Below are 19,060 nucleotides of genomic sequence, written 5' to 3'. Positions count from 1 at the left end.
CTTCTAATGTCCTTATAATTTACAGTAGGGGGTATATTATCAGACAGTGTACAGGAGTGTACAGTAGGAGGCAAATTATGCGCTGTATAATTGACATTAGAGGTAATTAATTCTTGCATGTGGTCAGTGTGCCACAGAGCTTGCAGTCGTTGCCATATCTTATAAATGATAGGGATGCAATGAATTGGGTGACTGGGGGTTGCAATGGGGACACTGCACACATGGTCCAGATGGGATGGGTACAGACAGCAGGATCATATCAGGTTGGCGAGGGCCCCCAAATAAAAACTGTTGGAGTGCAGAGAAAAAGGCAATTCTTGCGCTCCCTTTAATTGCTGACATGTGGATGGAAGAGGCGGAGCTCCCAGATGAAAGATGGCTCCATGTTTCGTTATGGCGTTTAAATAATGTTTTAAAGATGAGCAAAGCAGATTATTTACAGGTTGGGAAAATCAGGCACGTAGAAAGGGGTTTTATGGAGGGGGAGGAGGGGAGCTGAATGTTTAACCCTTGCCAGGCTACCACTGCAACTGAGACCAAAGCACAAACTGCTGTTCGCATTTTCAGATATTTTGGAGGTACAAATTACAGAGTCCCACCAGTTCCTCGCACAGGGGCTTTCAATTATACCACTAGACTGTAAGCTCCATGCAGCAAGATCTGCAGTTATATCATTAGATTTTAAGCGCCTTTGGGTAAGCTTTCCTATTATATCACTAGGCTGTAAGCTCTTTGTTGTTGAGTCTCCAAATATACCAGAAGTTTATCAGTTCTTTGTTTCTGGGGCTGCATTGTATGTAGATTTGGGGGCTCAGGGCATGGCTACTGGCAGATATTAGGCTGAGGCTGTGTTGTGTCATGTGTCCCGGTGATCTGATTTATACTCAGGTTAAATATTAGTTGTACTATAATTTTGATAGCCTAGATGGCAATAAAAAAAGGTTGGCACTCCTACCCTTTCAGCCAAGGGGTTAAAATGAGTTCCATCTAGGTATTATAGACTGTCTCCTCCTAGGGTCTAACCCTGTAGCCAAGGTGTCTGTCCCTTTAAGAGTGGAGCAGGGAGGGGAGGCAGGGGGTAATGTGATTGGGGCGGCAGGATGAGTGAGTTCTGAAGCCTGGGGGACTTGGCTGATCTGCTTCTCTTTGATAAGGTCCCTGTGCAACGGAGACTCTGCTGCTGTCCCTCTCCCCTTGCACCACAGGGGGGCAGCACCTAGGAGAGGGTTGTGTGTGTGTGCAGAGAGAAAGGGGGGTTGTGTGTGAGTGTGTGAGCGGAGGGGGCTGGAGAGGGAGTGCAAGCCTGGGATGATGATGATGAATCACACACACAGCGCTGCTGCCAGCACATGGAGCCTTTGATGTGGAGCTGAGCTTGGATGGAGCCCACAGGAAATTTGGTGCAAGGACTGACTGTGAAACAGGACCTGCTGGTGCACTAAAGGGAGGAGGAGGTGGAGGAATCTCAGCCTTTGTAGCCAGGGGAGCAGAGAAGGAGACACATTTCGTGGACCTGATGCAGCTGCAGAAGTGGGGTGCACTGGCAGAAAGCAGCGGGTGCACAGAATGGAGCACCCTACACACACATGGTGAGTGCCTGTGATACGATGCTAGGAGAGGCAGTGGGGGCTGTGCTGCTTAGGCTGTGCTGCTTGGGCTGCGCTGAGAGTTTGCAAAATACTCACTTTTATTCTCTTAAGGTGAATGTGACAGATTTCTTCCTACCCACCCTCAACACTAGCCTCCTCCCCCAGCCCCTCCCCAGCACCCCCCCCCCTGGGATGGCTAAAGGAGTTGTGCTTGCATGCCTAGGGGTCACTTAGTTATACAGGTCTCCTGGAGGCAGCAAGTGGCATGGGGAGCTAGGACTGTGCCCCCATTCTTGGCCACTTGTCACCCTGCCAGCCCCCCCCCAGAGTTCTCCATTCCTGCACTCTGCGCCCTGCAGGAGTATGCCTGGGGGGCCTCATGGCTTGGTAACTTTTGGGCAGATCTTCAGAAGGCAGAGATGGATGCGCATGCACTCAGGTAATATTGGGCCCCTTAATGGGTGGCATCATGGGGGGCATCTATTATACACGTCAACTTGTGCAGCAGCTGTCACTGTGCCCCCCTCATGGCCTGGGCAGACGTGGGGTTATCCAGACTCCATTACCATTCACTTGGATTATAGCGCTGCCTTTATTGATTTGTCCTTTTATTTAACATAAAGGGTTTATTGGAGACTGCTTCAAACTGGATGGGGGGGGTAGCCAAGGGTTTTTTCTAAAAGGGACTGAAGCTGTATTCATGTAATTGTGAGCTGCGCCATTCCACTGGGGACTTGTTTTTATTATTATATATTTGTGAATACAAATCTCTCCCACCCCCGGCAGTGAATCTTGTGTTTTCAGCAGGGGAGGATTTTCTTGCTTGTGATCTTAATCTGAAGAGGGAAGATGGGACAGATGAGAGAGACAAATAGACAGAGAGAGGCATCGTTCCCTTTCTGTTAAAATGACTTTTTATTTCTCAAAACCCCCAAATCCCCTGATCCGCTCCCCTGTTTCCTGCTGCCGCCTGTATCTGTCTCTGGATCAGAACAATATGTTCAGCGCTCGCAATCAGGGTGTAAACCTTCTGCATCAGAGGCTTTATTTTTGCACCACAACTCTCAGTGCCCCCTATGGCTGTTGGGAGTTGTAGGTGCGTGCAGGGCAATGTATTATATATATATATATATCTATATATATCTATATATATCTATATATATATATATATATCTATATATATATATATCTATATATATATATATATATATATCTCATAATCAATTCTCCCTGCAGATCAGTGCAGCTCAGGGTTAAAGGCAAAGTAGACGCTTCTGATTCCATCCTTTGATTTGCATTGTAGATGCGTCTGTGGCCAATGGCGCTGTTATGTGGCAGCGAGGAGTTGAAAGCTGCTAACTCCCTGTCTCTCCTTTTGATGTTGGGGTGGATCTGGACTTGATTAGATCAATACTTTCTTTCATTTACAGAGGGAAGAGGGCGCAGAGGATCCCCCGCTGACTTGAGAGGGAGAGCAGATTATCGTGGAATTTAAACCATACAATAAGAATTACAGAGCCATGAGTAGCTCTTTGTTGGTGACCCACCTCTCAGATCATAGCAGCAGCTTCAGAGAAGACGCCCCACGTCCCCCAGTGCCCGGTGAAGAAGGACAGACGCCATGCCAACTTCCCATGAAAAGCCAAAGATCAAAGCCTGTGCCCGTCTCCTCCAACCCTAGGAGAGATGAAGGCGGCTTGGGAGAACCTGAAGGCAGCGCCTCCCCAGATTCCCCTCTGGCACGATGGACCAAGTCACTGCATTCTCTGCTGGGTGACAAGGAAGGAGCTGACCTTTTTAGGACTTTTCTGGAAAGGGAGAAATGCGTGGATACCCTAGACTTCTGGTTTGCCTGCAATGGCTTCAGGCAGATGGACCTCAAGGATTCTAAGACTCAGAGAGTGGCCAAAGCTATTTACAAAAGGTATATTGAGAGTTGCGACATCATCTCCATACAGCTCAAGCCCCTGACCAAAAGCTTCCTAAGGGATTGCATTAAGAAGCAGCACATCAACTCCACCATGTTCGACCAAGCACAGTCCGAGGTCCAGGCAGTCATGGAGGACAATGCCTACCAGGTGTTTCTGACGTCGGACATATACCTGGAGTATGTGCGAAGTGGTGGGGAGAACTCTGCTTATTTCAGCAACGTGGAGTCAGGGAGTTTGAAAGACGTCAGTGGATACCTACCGACCTTGAATGAAGAAGAGGAATGGAGCTGTGTGGACTTGAAGCAGAAGACCTTGACCTCTGTGGTGGGTCTCTCTAGCAAAGCCCTAAGGGCTACCATCAGCCTGAGAGCCAAGGAGTCAGCGGAGAGTGGCTACAGGTAAGCGCCAACTTTCTGCAGTATCTCCGGTACCTCATTGTAACGAGAGGTTCTGCTAATGTCTAACAGGTGGTTCTGAGATGCTTCCATGTGTTGTGATGTCTCTAGGGGACCTGAGCTAAGATTTGGCCCGACTTAACCAGGATAACACTCTGCTTTGAGTTGGCATGTTAAAATTGGGTTAAAGTATTGCTTAGGTTTGCAAGGGTGTTAACCCCTTGCTTGGGGTTGGCAGAGTAGAATGGATTAACCCCTCTTTTTCAGTGGGCACAATATAAAGGGGGTTAAAACCTTACTTAGTGTGTGCAGAGTGGAATAGGTTAAACCCTTGCTTGTGGTGGGCAGAGTGGAATGGGTTAACCCCTTGCTTTGGGTGGGCAGAGTAGAGGGGGGGTAACCCCATACTTGGAGTGGGCAGGATACAGCGTGTTCACCCCATGCTTGGAGTGGGGTTAATACCTTACTTGATGTGGGCAGAGTGGAATAGGTGAAACCCTTGCTTGTGGTAGGAAGAGTGGAATGGGTTAACCCCGTACATGGAATGGGCAGAGTGGAACAGGTTAACCCCTTGCATTAGTTAGGCAGAGTTGGAATTCATTCCATTTATCTATTTCCCTGACATTTAGGAATGTTTCTTCCAGTGCCTCTGATCTCCTAATTGTGACCATGTGAGGGGGGGGGGGGGTGAGATGGTATTCGGAAGCCTCAGGGGATGACAGATGAAACGCTTACACAGTGGTGCCTTGTGGGGCAAAGAGGTTGGCCAGTAGTTAGCCATGATGTCATCAGTTTGAATAACAGCTCTGGGATTTTTGAATGGAATCCAAGTCCTTTAGTCAGTTCTTCAGGAAAGGGAAAGCTAGAATGGGAGCGATAAGATTAGAAAAAGTTGTGCTTACATGTACCGATCTCCCAGCACAGGGATTTATATGCTAAATTAGGGTACAAGAGAGGCATAAGGATGCCCAGTGGGTGCAAGAACTCTAGGCTATGTAAGTCGGTGCAGAAATAGTTGCACCTCATCCTCTTACGCTTACTACTGATGCATGGAGCGACAGACGTCTGAGAGTCAAAACATGGAGTTGGTGCCAGTCTGTTGGGTGATCACTGGCAGATGCTTGCCATAGGCTATGAGTGGAAGTTAATGCAGGGTTGCCAAGTAAGTACGTTTATTAGATGCATAGTCTGTGGCTATACAGAAGCCAGTTTAGTCTACAGGACTGCTTGAAGACAGTTGATGTTTGTTTTTATTGTTCTATCTGCAGCTGAATTACTGATTGGATGCTATGGAGCAAATGTGCCCAGTGTTTATAAATGAGCCAAAATGTATTTAATATGTGACTGCTTGTAAAGGGGTGTCTCAAGATATAGTACCCCTTGGGGAAGTGTTAGCTTGCCTGTCCAACACTGCTAGAGAAATTAGAGTGAGGAGGGCTTAAAGGAGCCATGACGCCTTGCCACCCATGCTACTAGAAGCGCTAAACGCTTTCCGCTCTCACCCGAGCTGACCTTGCTGTATGAGACTGTGAAGACTGCCCTCTTGTGCCCGTGTTTGTAACTACACTGCCTGAAATTCCCAGAGAGTGTACTTACCTCTGCCAGCAGATACCTGTAGTTCAGAGCACTGACATTCCACCAACAGACTTGTATTAACTCTATATCCTGCATGGCTGATTAGCAGTTGATATAAATACAGAAATCAGTGCAGACAGCATCTAAATTCCATTTGAATGAATACCCATACCTCTCTTAGAAAGCACTGATCCAGCTATTAAGAGCACTGTCTGGGCAGGAGAGAAGCTATTAAATAGGCAGTGTTATCGGCTGGATGTCTTGGCAATAACACAATACTAGTACATCTTGTGCCTAGAGAATGGCTGATGTCACATTAGCACTCCAGGCTGGGTCATCTCATACGTTGTAGCTGCAACCTGCATGGCTGTACAGAAACAGGTGCAGTCTTCTGCACACACCAAAAATAAAATGAGAAGAAGCATTTGGATTAGATCTGGGTTTGGCTTCAAAAAGGTTAGGGTTGTTGACCATATCTTGATGGCACAAGGTAGACCCTGGGGTCTTACCCACATGCCTTGTTCTCTTGCCCTGGTCTATCATTGTGATTTTAGGGTTTCTTTGGCATGACTCCTGTATGGTCAAATACAATTGAAATCTCCCCCATGCCACTTAAATCAGAAGTTAATGGGCACCTATAAGATAATGTAGGGCAGTCGGACGGACGGTACAGCAGCTGACACTGAACCACTGTAGGACTGCAGGTTGGACATCTTGCCCTACTGTCTCCATCTTGACCTTGTCTCCATTTTGCCCTACTCTCTCCACCTTGCCTTACCATACTCTTTCTGTATTGCTCTACTGTCTCTATCTTGACTTTTTTCCTCTGTCTTACCCTACTGTTCCCATCTAGCCTTACTGTCTTCTGACTTTTTTCCTCCTAAATTTTTAGCATGATTGGTTCCCAGAGGAATGTTGCCCCCCCCCCCATTAAATGTCATGGTCTCCACAGTGCAAAGGAGGAATCTCAATGTCAGATATTTTGCTCTTTGGAGACCCTGTAAGGGGGGTGGTTGTTTACCCCCAGTTCCAATTCAGTGGAATGCCCCCAGCTGTGAGTGAAATACTCTGGCTCCACTGGGTCTGACACCTCATATACTTCATTTCTAATGAGCAGTTAACAATCTGTAGGCTGCAATGGTTTCTGTGCTGCCGTAGATAAAGCATCTAACTGTACTGACCTGTCGCTGCCGGTGCCTCTGTAATATCTATTTATATTCCATTGGGTTCAACTAAATCTCCGACAAGCCTCAACTATCTGCCACATATTATTGAGTTGTTAAAGAGATACTGTCAAAACACATCAGTTAATAGTGCTGCTCCCGCAAAGTTCTGGACTGAAATCTGTTTCTCAAAAGAGCAAACAGATTTTTTTATATTTCATTTTGAAATCTGACCCGGAGCTAGACATATTGTCAGTTTCCCAGCTGCCCCCAGTCATGTGACTTGCGCTCTGATAAACTTCAGTCACTCTTTACTGCTGTACTACAAGTTGGAGTGATATCACCCCCCCCCTCCCCCCCCATCCCAGCAGCCTAACAACAGAACAATGGCAAGGTAACCAGATGGCAGCTCCCTAACCCCCACTGAGACACATTTAGTTACAGCCTGCCGGAAAGCAGTTCCATCCTAAAGTTCTGGTTCCTTCTGAAAGCACATGGCCAGGCAAAATTACCTGAGATGGCTGCCTACACACCAATATTATATCTTAAAAAATACACTTGCTGGTTCTGGAATTCAATTTTATATTGTAGAGTGAATTATTTGCAGTGTATACAGTGTAATTTAGAAATAAAAACTACATCATAACAACCATGACAGAATTCCTTTAATAAAGTAGAGGTTGGGAATGAGGGAAGTGCCTAAACCTTAGATGCTGGCTGGCAGTGCATGCTGGTAGTGCAGTTTAAGACTCGGCTTTATGGCTGACACTACTGCATGATGAATAGGACTAAATAATGGACCTCCTGTGGGTTCCACAATACTCAACTGTCACTCTTTCCCCCCCCCCCCAGGTCCTACAAGAGGAAAAACCTCGTCAACCCTTACCATGTTAACTCTGGGCATGTTTTTGCCCCAGCCACCAGTGCCAATGAAAGTGAGATCTCCAGTGATGCCCTGACTGACGATTCACTGTCCATCACAGACAACAGCGTGTAAGTAAATCCCTTGCACCCTAAAAATGTGTAGGTCGGGGGAAACAAACCCCAAGCAGAAACGGCTCATTAAATAATGAGGGGAACTGAAAGGACAGATAATCAATGACTCTGTGTCAGATCTTATTGGTTGGTGTGGGATGGGCACTAGTTGGTGGACCCCTGTGCCATTTGATCTGCTGTTCTCAGGAAGTCCCAGGTTCTTTCTAGTTAAGCTTGCAATCTAAGCGCTTCTCTGGGGAGGGGGGGAAGCAGAGGTGAATGTTCAAGTAAGGTGCTGGCTTGGGAATTGAACCAGAGTTCACCTGACATAATTTGGGAATTCTACTGAGCTGTATCCTGCTTATGGGAAATCCCTTATGTTACAGCTTATCTAGAAAGGGGATGTTTGCCCATATTATTCAGAATATTATGCCCACCACTAGCGCCACTGCTGCTGTTACGAGTGCAACTCACCGTTTCCGTCTGTCTCTTCCCACAGGGACGGCATCCCCCCCTACAGGATGGGAAGCAAGAAGCAGCTGCAGTGGGAAATGGCTCGGAGTGTCAAGGCCAATGGGCTGGTCTCTCTGCCTCTTTTTCCTGTAAGTTTGGGGCACTCCCTTTGTTGGGTGCAGGGGGGTCCACACATTTCCATATGAAGATTTAAAAATAAACACAGTGCAGGATGTTTACCTGCCTTCCTATTCTTGGAGAGACAGGAGGGCAAGATGGAGACGGGAGGGCATGATGGAGAAGGGAAAGGCAAGATGGAGACTAGGAGGGTGGGATGGAGATCGGAGGGTAGAATGGACATGGGAAGACAAGATGACTTTACATGACTGGTTTCCAGTTTGAAGCCCTGCAGTACAAGTCCCAGCACCCACTGTCAGCCAAAGGCTTCTTTCCCACAAGTCATTTTGGTTTAGTACAGTGACAGTCACTAATGTGCTCACCAGATGGGCTGTTATCAAGACAACCCAAAATTTGACTATTAGCAACAGGAACATTATCTTTCTCTCTCTCCTGCCTTCTGCTTTCTCGTTCTCTCTCTCTCTCTCTGTCTCACTCTCATTCCCCCTCTTACTCCAGCCTAATATTCTTCCTCTCTCTCTCTGTCTATTTCCTGCTACACCTTTCTCCATGTCTCTCTTCTTTCTCTTCCTCCCCTGCATTTTTCTATCTCTCTCATTCCCTCTTTCTCTTACATTCCCTCTCTCCTTCCCTTCCATCCCCTCTCTCTCTCTTTCCACTTCATTCCTTCTCACTCCTCTCCTACCCTGTCGTTCTCTGTTTCTCCTTCAAATCCTCTCACTCCTAAACTGTCTCTCTCATTGGCACTTATTCTCTAATTCCTCTACTCCGATGTTTCTCTCTCTCATTTTCCTCCATTCTGTGTTTCTCTCGCCCTCCCTCCTGCTTATTCCCTTTCTCTCCTTTCCTCCCCTGTCTCTCTTTCTCTGATTCCCTCTCTCCTGCCTTCTCCCTTTCTCTCCTCTCCTCAGTTGTTCCCTCCCACCTCCTTCATTTTTTGATGTCTGACAACAGTCTTTGAAGATTTCCGACTACAGAGCGGTTCCTGATAGGCTGGTTGTAGTACAGAGGGAACAAGCAGGGTTCCACAGAGTGTAACCAACTGCTAGAGCCGTAGGCAAAGGCTGCTGGGCAGGATGCCTCTCCGTGAAGCCATCGCTCTGACTGATAAATATCCAGTGCAGGCACATTACTGCAGCTCTCACACTCAGCCGTTCGGCTGGACGGTCTCCGCTAACCCATGGCTCTCTCTTCCTCTCCCCGCTCTGTGTAGAGGACAAGCCGGCTGCCCAGAGAGATGACCCCCGTGGAACCGTCTGAGTTTGCAGCTGAGCTCATCGTTCGTCTAGAGAAGGTGAAAGAGAAGCAGGAGGAGAAGGACAGCCTGGAAGAACAGCACATCACAGAGGTAATTATCTGCCCCGGCACTAGAGGGACCAACTGCAGTGTGCAATGAACTATTCAGCTGCAAAGCTCAGGGGGTGGGGGTCTGTGTGTGTCCCAGTACCTTAGTATCCTGTGCGGATGTATGTAATGTGCAGAGTATCATTCTTTTGCCACTTCATCCCTTTAAACTGGACATATTCTATTTGGCTAATTAATTTGAATGCCTATTACATGGATACATGGGAACAAGTGTAGTCTATGGCATGCACCCAAACTAACTGCTAAATAAGCAGGCAGGACATCTACTTTTGAAGGGGAGAGGTGACAAGCACGTGCGTATAAGTACTAAGATGCGTGTGTGTAACCAGCAGTCCATATTGGCATACCTTAGAATATACACATGTGCATGTTGGTCTGTAGATGGGTGGGTACAGAGTATGTGCGTGTGTATAAATACAAGTGTCACTATGTCATCCTATGCAGTACCGGGAATGGCACAGGGTATGGATTTTGGGGCTTCCTGAGTGAACTGCTAATTAACCCTCACTGGGGAAAGGGACCATCTCTCTGTCACTGGAGGTAACCCCCAAATCCCTTCCCCAAAGACATGTGTCCCCTTTGTCTGTGTGTGCCGGGGCTTGACCTGCCTCAGTTCCAATATACAGGACTGTGTAACACCTACATACACTCATGGGCACACATGTGCTCACTCACTTACCTCTATGCATTCATTCACCTGCACAAAAACACATGCATTTGCATTCATATCCCTTCACCAAACTGGTTCTGACCCACCTGCCCCACTGACGACACAAGCTGGGACTTCACTTACATATAAAAACCTACTACTGGCACTGATGCTGCTGGCACTATAAAGTTATGGGTTTGATTTGTGTCTCCCTATAGGAGGAGGAGGAGGATGAAGATTTCCAGACCCCTATGTTCATTCAACCTACAGTCCCACCACATCAGCCTCTGCCCACACTGTCCTTTGGTTCAAGCGATGAAGACCCTCAAGCAATTCTTGATGACCACTTGTCCAGGGTTTTAAAGACCCCAGGATGCCAGTCTCCAGGGATGGACAGACACAGTCCATGCCCCCATTCCCCAGACCGACCCTGCCCTCTTTGGCCCACCCTGCAGCCAGTATCACCCTGTGCTCTTCTTGCCAAGGGCTTTGTCACCAAGCAAACCACAAAGCACGTGCACCACCACTACATCCACCACCACACGGCACCCAAGTCCAAGGCAGAGATTGAGGCTGAAGCTGCACGGAGAGTACAGTGCATCTGCAGTGATTCCTCCCAGTATTGCTGCTACCTGCCAACCAAAACGCATTCCAAGGACCTCGACTACTCCCTGCTACCTCCAGAGCATGCTGGGTAAGGAGGGGACCCTGTCTGTGCTTTATGTGAGACAATGATAGTTCTTACAAATAGTATATACACATGTACATGGGCTGTGCCACATGCATGTCCTCAGAGCTCTCAATAGGACGATGGCAAGTTGTGGGCACCAACACAGCAGGCTTTGTTAGGGCATTGCTGGTATATATAAAGGAAAATGGTGACAGTAGGACAAGCCATAGTCAGTAGTGCCAGATGGCGACCATAGAGCAGGTTGGTAGCAATAGGGCAAGGTGGCAACACTAAATATCATTGATGCCCAACTTGTAGCCTTTTAGCTGTTGTTGAAATACAACTCCCTGCACCCACTGACAGCTGGAATAGATGGGTACGTAATAATAGATGGGGGCATAGATATATTTTATGTAAATGTGTTCATCATTTCGGGCATTAAATGACTGCTCTGCCCTATTGCCCTGGTCACAACAAGCATTGCCCATAAAGTTGGTGATGATTCTGAGTCCATGGCTGTTGGTGACATTGTGCCCCCTTCTTTCTGCTCCAGCGTTCGCTGTGGCTCCATATCCAGGAGGTGCTGCAAAATGGCTGACTGTCCTGATGACGGCCCTATAGATGGGGCCACATTTATATACCAACTGCCGGGTGAAGAAATTACAGCAACCAGCTGGCAGCGAGTTGTAGAGTTTGAAAAAGAAAGGCAAAGCAGACACAAAGCTCACAGGTAGGAACACTTATCAAACTGTGGTTGTGACTGCTAGTTCTGAGACTGCTTGTTCTATTCTCTGTTCACTCTCAGACTGCTTGCTCTATGAGTGCTTGCAGGTAAGATTATTGAACAGGGCTGGGAAATCATTTGATGGGCCTACTTCTGGAATAAAATATAATACTTTGCCCATTCTCCGTGGGTGCTTCCTTCTTGTATGATTTATAATGACATTCCTGCAGATAACATCGCCCTCTGCAGGTGTGTGTGGGGCTGCACATGACAACATGGGGTTAATGCATCTTTTGTCTTTATCCACACAGTCTGCAGCACATCAAGAAAAACCCTTCTAGTGAACCTCGCTCCTCATCCGCAGAGCGTACCATCCGCCATCATACTTGGGGGGCATGCAGCGGGCACCCACGGAACCTGCAACCTTCCCATCTCTCTGCCCAGGAGCAAGCAGTATCCCCTGTGCCCCCTCCCAGTACTTTGGCCCAGCTGGAGGAGGCCTGCCGAAGACTCACTGAAGCGTCCAAACCGCCAAAGCAGAGGTAGGTTCTTACTGTTGGTGTAAGTGTGCAGTGGGGCTGGTGGGAAGTATCAAGGTGGCTTGTGATGATTGTGCTGGAGCAGAGGGTCCCTGATCCCTCTGAAGGGCACATTTAAAACTGCAGCTATTTGCTTCTCTGCAATTCTTCAGAACAGCAAGTTGCAGTTTAGGGTTCTGGACCTCTCCAGGCTCATTCAAATGCTTTCTGTGCCATTAGCACCAGACGTTCTGAGCCCAAAGATTGTTGCAGCATTAAAATCACTTGCAGTACCACTTCCCACCTGTGCTGCAGAGAGGAAGGTGTTTTCCATTAGCAGCAACAGGATAGAACCCCCAGCTAAAATCAAACCTAAAAGCTTTGATAAACTGATAAAGCTGTGGAAGGGGCTGTTGTAATTTCTAATCACCTGAGCCCATGGCGCACAGAGCAAGACTGAAGACAGAGCATCTCTAGCAACAACACCGCTGCTGCCGTCAGTTCTATATTCTGCAGCCCAAACAAACCTGAAACCCACTTCAAAGGCGCCTGCACTCATCTCTTTTTAGCCTCCCTCCTACCCCCCACCTCTCAGGCTGAGCGAGGAGCCCCCGCTGCTCCATAACCTGCTGCTACCAAACTTTCTGCACTTGAAACACTCAGCTGGAACCCCCTCTAATTCTTTTGTGTGATCCCCCCCATCAGCCGCTCTGCAACTTGTGTTTGTTTTGCTCATTTGCATTTCCAGGCAGACACTGGGCATAAAAGGAATTCTATTCACTTGCCCATCACTCATGTCACCATTTCTGTACCATGCTGATATGGGGAGAACTGATGCTACCATCAATTCTTGGCCTTTTGGCTAAAATCAAATGTAATATCTGTTCTTAACAGGAGGGGTGGTAAAGCCTCTTTTGGTGAGATGGAGAAACACTTGATCCTCTGGCCAGGGGCCAAAGCATCATGGAAGCCTGATGTGTAATGACCCCTAAGGGGTGCCTTACTCACGATGACAGTTGCACATGCACTCTATAGTTTTTTATAATGCTTTTATTCTTTGCTCCGGCCTTTTGGCCAGCAAGAAAATTTTTTAATTCGGCCACTGGCTAGAGCCATGGCACCGCACTTAAGCACTTAATTTTAGCACTTTTAAACACTTCTTTCTAAAAGAATTTATTTATGTATTTTTGATGTGTGACATAGGTCAAGTATACATAGGTCTTTTTGCAGGGGTGCAGTTGACACTATGCACTTGAGATTGTAGAAAGCATGTCCTTGGGCTTTCAAAAAAAAAAAAAAACCGGTGCTGCCATATATGAATATGGATATATACTATAAATATGAATATTTGTTTGCAGCAATTTAACCCTCATCCCCAATATCCCGTGTGTGTGCATCTGTGCTGTGTGTCTGCCCGTGCATCGGCTCACCCAATTGATGTGCTGATTACATGTTGCCCTGCATAGTATTGTTTGGGTTCAAATTAACCCCCCCCCCCCATTTCTATTGCAGATGTTCTGTTACTGGGCAGCAAAGAATCCACCCTGTTCCCAGCCAGTTGGTACCTGCACCCAATACCACTGCAGCCCCAGTGTCTGACGAGTAAGTACAACTGCCATGTGCTAAGCCATGTCATGTGACTATGTACTAACTATCAGAGCTTGCAATCTATTATTCCATATTGTACTGTACACTGTGTGCCACCCAACAGAACAATCGGCCCATAACATTTAGGGTCAGAGACCCCAGCAACCAGAGAGCAACTTTAGGGACCATTATTATAATTTCATAACCTATGTCATTTTTATCTTGCAGCCACTGAACAGAACTGCCTGGTTGCTAAGGGCTCTGGGACCTTAGCTACCAGATAACAGTTAAAATGTGAAATTCTGCTAAATTATTCTAAAAATAAAGAAATTGAGACCAGTTGCAAACTGTCCCCTAATCTAATTATCTGCATGGTGCCTGGGGTCTATGGCATAGCTGGGGTCAAGCTTCACTATTCAGAAATAGGATATTTGTATCAGCATTTGAAGGGGATCAGTACCTGAATAATTCATGGGTTTATATGGAAATATTGGGGCAGAAAACAAATGCTGAGAGCTCCCCCTGTAGCCCCAAAGTTTACAGACCCTAATCCTCCATAAAACTTTGTATGGTAATCTAGTCTGTGTTTGTGTTGAACCGTACAGGCCCAAGTGACACCCCATCTCTTTCTCTCCTTTATCCCACCCCAGCCAAAATGAGCCAAAGATGTTGCAGGCTGTCTCACCCCACTCTCCCAATGAGCTCATGGTCACCTACTTCTTCTGCGAAGAGAAAATCCCGTACCGGTGGATGCTGAAATCCCACAGCCTGACCCTGGGGCACTTCAAGGAGCAGCTGAGCAAGAAAGGAAACTATAGGTACGGGGCCACAAGTATTCCCGTTTAAGGAGTCTCGCCAACCGTGTGAGTCTGACATGCCTTCCACGGCTCTGTCTTGTGTGTTTGTCGGGGATCTGCTCTGTAATATTAGCACCCTCATTGTACAGCACTGTTTGTGGGAGGTAGAGATGCCACTCTGTGCTAAATCTCATTGCATGACCTGTTATATTCATATATTTGTCTGTAAGGAAACACTGAACTGCCCCCTCCAGCCACCTGCACCCTGTCTCTTCTGTCCCTCCAGCTGCTGTATCTGTTGTACTCTTCTTCCCAATTCCTCACTTTGTCTGCTCCAGTTTGTCTCAGTCCCATGCAGACAAATACAATCTAAATGATGTCCTTATGTTATACAATTGATGGTATCTGTGGTGGTGGGAAGGCTGTATAATTTTCATACTGGCGAGTGGGAATATATATGTATATATTTAAAGTTGAAGCTACATAATTCTCCATAATGCTCATCTAAAAGCTGGTCATTAAGTGGCTCATGGGATTCAAATGATGTAGGAAAGTCATTGACCAGCGGAGCTGCTGATTCCTTGTTATTACTGTCTGTAGTGATACAGCTGGGTGAGTGGTGCACCTCACTATCTCCCTTGGTCTCTCTGCAGGTATTACTTTAAGAAGGCCAGTCAGGAGTTTGAATGCGGAGCAGTGTTCGAGGAGATCCGGGAAGACAACACCATGTTGCCCACCTACGAAGGACGAGTACTTGGAAAAGTGGAGCGAATCGACTGAGCGGCTGTACATTTCCATGCAATGGATATTCAAGTCTGACATGGAGAGGGAATCGGTCTACTTGGCATGTTAAACACTCTATGCACTTATTTACACCGCCATTTGCACGGCTGGTATCGAATGTGTCCTCGTGGGGGGTCCTGGAATCCACTTCTAACTCACCATAAAGATTCTGTGGGCTGAAAGGTGAGAGTTCCAAGGGCCAGAGTCACTGCAGACTGTGCCCATGTTGCCCAGCTCCTATGCAGTTTACATGTCAGTGTGACACGTATGAATTCTCACGTGATGGACTTAACTTTTGTTATTTTCCTATTTATTGAACGTTTCGGCCACTGTTTGGCCTTTGCTGCTGCATCTGTGATAATTGAAATTTGTAGAAACAAAAGGCTCAATCGCAGGACATCATTCCTTGCATATGTGCATTAATTGTCTATTCTACACAACTGCTTCAGGGCCAACCCCCATTACTGAGTGATTACCTTTGGCCCACCCCTTTTATGACATCATAAGGGACCATACACACAAGTGGACCCATGAGCAAACAAAAAAGGCAAAAAGTTCAAATAAAAGTCTTAAATGTTAAAGCATTACTTTTTCCATCCAGAGTAGTGGATCAAAAATTGTTGCAACAGGATACTGCTCATAGGAGCCTATCGGGGGTCCCAAGCCATGTTGTTTATCATACCTTATACTACACTATAATACTATATTAAATATACTTCTAAGGCTCCTGTAACATTACTTGCATATAGTTGTAGGGATGAGAGGAAAACTTACAGCAGGAGCGCTATAAAATTAAGTTATTCTGTAGGAAAGAAAAATACCAAGAGTAATGTATCTTACAAAAATGGTTCAGTGCTCCAAGCTAATACCATTGGGCTATAGGCTATATCTAAACACTTAATCCAGAGGGCTTCTCTTTGTTTCTGTATATTACCACCCCTGGTGGGATGCTCTACCACCTCCAGCAATTGCCACCTGCACAACCACATCCACCAAATCTTATGCTGCTTCTCAAAGCCCCGCCCATTACTCCCAAAGCACTTGCTACAATGGTGCTTCTTGCTCTTTAATTTATTTGCAATTTGCATGTTTGAGGGCCTTTATAACAACATGCCTGATAAAAGCTGTGGACTCATAATTGGCTATTAGGCACAAAAAACTGCCAACTTGGTCTGAAGGGGTGGAGTCACAGCTTTTATTGACCTGAAGATCCAGCTGCCATCTGTATTTTCAACTAGAAGCCCCAGTAATCCCTGAGAAACAGTATGTAATAAATCAGTAACAATGTTCTTCCCCAGACATATTTATACAGTCTCCTTTATGGCTTGCTTCCCTCAGCTAACTGTGAACTGCAGCTCCCAGCATTTTTAATTGAACATGCAGGGACTTGTATATTTGCAGCTACTGGGGGGCCTGGGCCATGGTCTCTGATTTTGCAACTTGGAAATAATATTCTGTTATTGTTCTATTGTATGTAACATACCTTGTACAGTATTCCTGTAAAAAAAAGTGTAATATATGTCTGTGATATTCTAATGACACTATGTTTAGTGTTAAATGAATGAAATCCTTGTGCCTCTATGGTGAGAATTCACTGTATGTCACCCTGTGTAGGGTCTAATGCTTCCCTTGATTTAAGGGGTTAATGGATCTTTTCCGGCTTATAATGTCTCGTACTTCTGACTCGATCGGCCTCTTGTCCAAGTTATACTGTAAATGATGCATTATATACAGAGTTACCCTATAAAGAACAGATCACATGGAACAGTAATTATTGTAATTAAGAGATGTAGCATTTATTAAAAGGTTTATATTTTTCAAATTAATATTGTTTCTCTGTTCTGTTATTTTGCTCATAACAAGGTTACAGTTATATAGAAATATTGGGTGACTCCTCCTCCTAACTGGCCTTCAGGCTGGACCCCCTTAGCTCATAACAAGGTTAAAATCTATATTCTATACAGATATATAGAATCATTGGGGTAACAGTCACCCTGCTATATTCTAGGGGTACCCAGGGCACAAATAAGCCCTCACCCCAAATCTCACCCTAACTGGCCTTCAGGCTGGGCCCCCTTAGCGTTACAGATATATAGAAACATTGGGGTAACAGTCACCCTGCTATATCCTAGGGGTACCCAGGGCACAAATAAGTACTCACCCCAAATCTCACCATAACTGGCCTTCAGGCTGGGCCCCCTTAGTGTTACAGATATATAGAAACATTGGGGTAACAGTCACCCTGCTATATCCTAGGGTTGCCCAGGGCACAAATAATCACTCACCCCAAATCTCACCCTAACTGGCCTTCAGGCTGGGCCCCATTAGCTCCCAACAAGGTTACCGATATATAGAAACATTGGGTGTTTGGGTGTTGAAGGTGTTTGGCCCCACTGATGGGACTAATTGTGCTCAACAGATCACGATAATCACATATTAGAGTGACTTACCAGTCAGAGTAGAACCCAATACCAGTCAGATTACAACTATACCAAGCTGCTTGTTGTAGCATTGGGTACAATCTGCTAGTCCCCCTGCCAGGGACCCACATATACTGTAACTGATCAGAGTGCTGTAGTGTGTGTTCTTTGGAGTTACCAGTCAGAGTACTTTACTACATGAAGAGTATTACAGGACCATAGTTGGAATAAACCTACAAAAATAAGTACCTGCAACCCCAACAGACAGTAAAGCTTCTAGATTCAACCTTTCGTTCACTACAAACAAGAGTTATTTTAACAGCAGCTCACAGGGAAGTGGGGGCTGCTACAAGGTGAGTCCGCAAGGATTTGACCGCCTTGCCATGGTGGCCAAAGATAGAAAATCTGACCACTTGTAGGAACAATTCAACTATTAAAACACTATGTTAGTGCTAAGTTAGTGCTTCTCACCAGCAGGTCCACTCTACTGAGCAGTGGTCTTCTTTTATGGTTAATGTCATGACCTTAGACACAAGACACACCAGCACAGCATGGATACTTCTAGCAGGATTAGACCTTGCTTGTTTATTTGCAGATGCAACGTTTTCGGGGCGTGACCCCTTTCTCATGACCTTGCCATTCCCCTCATGGTGCCATTAAAGGGGAGGTAACCAGAAGTCACACACATGACATAGTAGAGATCTTAGAAGGAGGCTTCAGGAAAGATCTGAGTTTCAGCAAGGGGAATTCCCAGGTCTCTGTTCTATTGATGCTCTACTACAAGATCTGGGCAACCCAGGAAGCCATGTATCACTTTCATCCTCAAACCATTGTATATAGGTCCTGCACCCTCATAAAACCTTCATTTATTACTACATTAGTATTACTCTACAGGGTCCAACATTTGAACTGTAGCAAATTAAAAGCAGTGCACGTTAAAAAAATAGTTGCCCTGTCAAAGTACCCTGGCTGGTTATTCATTAGGACAAGTTAGAGCTGAGAATGGCTCTTGTCAAAGTAGAATCTCACGTTCACTTGAACCAAGACACAGTGGTACCATCCTTCTGCTCTAGAACTGCAAATGGCAAGGAGAAGGCTCTGCACAAACTAGATGTCGTTTGACCAAGTATGATGGTATCTCCTCTACTAATTGGCTGTGTTCAGGTCGACCGACCCCTTTTAGTTAGGTATGGGCTGTATTAGAAGGGAATGACAGCCTCTAAAAAATTTCCATAGCATGCTTAGCCAGCAAAATGAATTCTGCATAGTCAAAGGCTGGTAAACCAAACAAATCCTTCATGGCCCATACTGATTTGCTAAACAGCCAC

At 46.1% G+C, this 19,060-nt stretch overlaps 1 protein-coding gene across 3 annotated transcripts; it reads left to right on the top strand.

Annotated features, from left to right (window-relative positions):
• The first annotated feature begins 1,267 nt into the window (after window positions 1-1,267).
• LOC108701205 (axin-2) lies at window positions 1,268-17,138 on the top strand. Of its 3 annotated transcripts, none has more exons than XM_018235514.2 (11): window positions 1,268-1,589; window positions 3,020-3,918; window positions 7,506-7,646; window positions 8,128-8,230; window positions 9,433-9,567; window positions 10,452-10,927; window positions 11,457-11,633; window positions 11,939-12,169; window positions 13,658-13,747; window positions 14,383-14,550; window positions 15,183-17,138. In XM_018235514.2, exons 2-11 carry the CDS (start codon window positions 3,110-3,112, stop codon window positions 15,307-15,309), a joined length of 2,457 nt encoding a protein of 818 aa, XP_018091003.1. In that variant the 5' UTR covers window positions 1,268-1,589; window positions 3,020-3,109; the 3' UTR covers window positions 15,310-17,138. The 3 variants fall into 3 exon arrangements, with proteins under 3 accessions (XP_018091003.1, XP_018091002.1, XP_018091004.1); XM_018235513.2 differs by lacking the exon at window positions 1,268-1,589 and adding an exon at window positions 1,803-2,028; XM_018235515.2 differs by lacking the exon at window positions 1,268-1,589 and adding an exon at window positions 1,803-2,028 and having other exon boundaries at window positions 14,383-14,595; window positions 15,183-15,321.
• Window positions 17,139-19,060: the final 1,922 nt, after the last annotated feature.

Source organism: Xenopus laevis, chromosome 9_10L, assembly GCF_017654675.1.
Source record: "Xenopus laevis strain J_2021 chromosome 9_10L, Xenopus_laevis_v10.1, whole genome shotgun sequence".
Lineage (NCBI taxonomy): Eukaryota > Metazoa > Chordata > Amphibia > Anura > Pipidae > Xenopus > Xenopus laevis.
The sequence above is the reverse complement of the archived record's forward strand: the minus strand, read 5'-3'. Positions and strand labels throughout refer to the sequence as shown.

What these genes read in the sequence shown, in the direction of transcription:
- LOC108701205 (XM_018235514.2), top strand. Translation starts at nt 3,110, where the DNA reads ATGAGTAGCTCTTTGTTGGTGACCCACCTCTCAGATCATAGCAGCAGC. An exon ending in TCAGCGGAGAGTGGCTACAG is followed by an intron (nt 3,919 to 7,505) that starts GTAAGCGCCAAC and finishes CCCCCCCCCCAG; the next exon opens with GTCCTACAAGAGGAAAAACC. An exon ending in GCAGCCCCAGTGTCTGACGA is followed by an intron (nt 13,748 to 14,382) that starts GTAAGTACAACT and finishes ATCCCACCCCAG; the next exon opens with CCAAAATGAGCCAAAGATGT.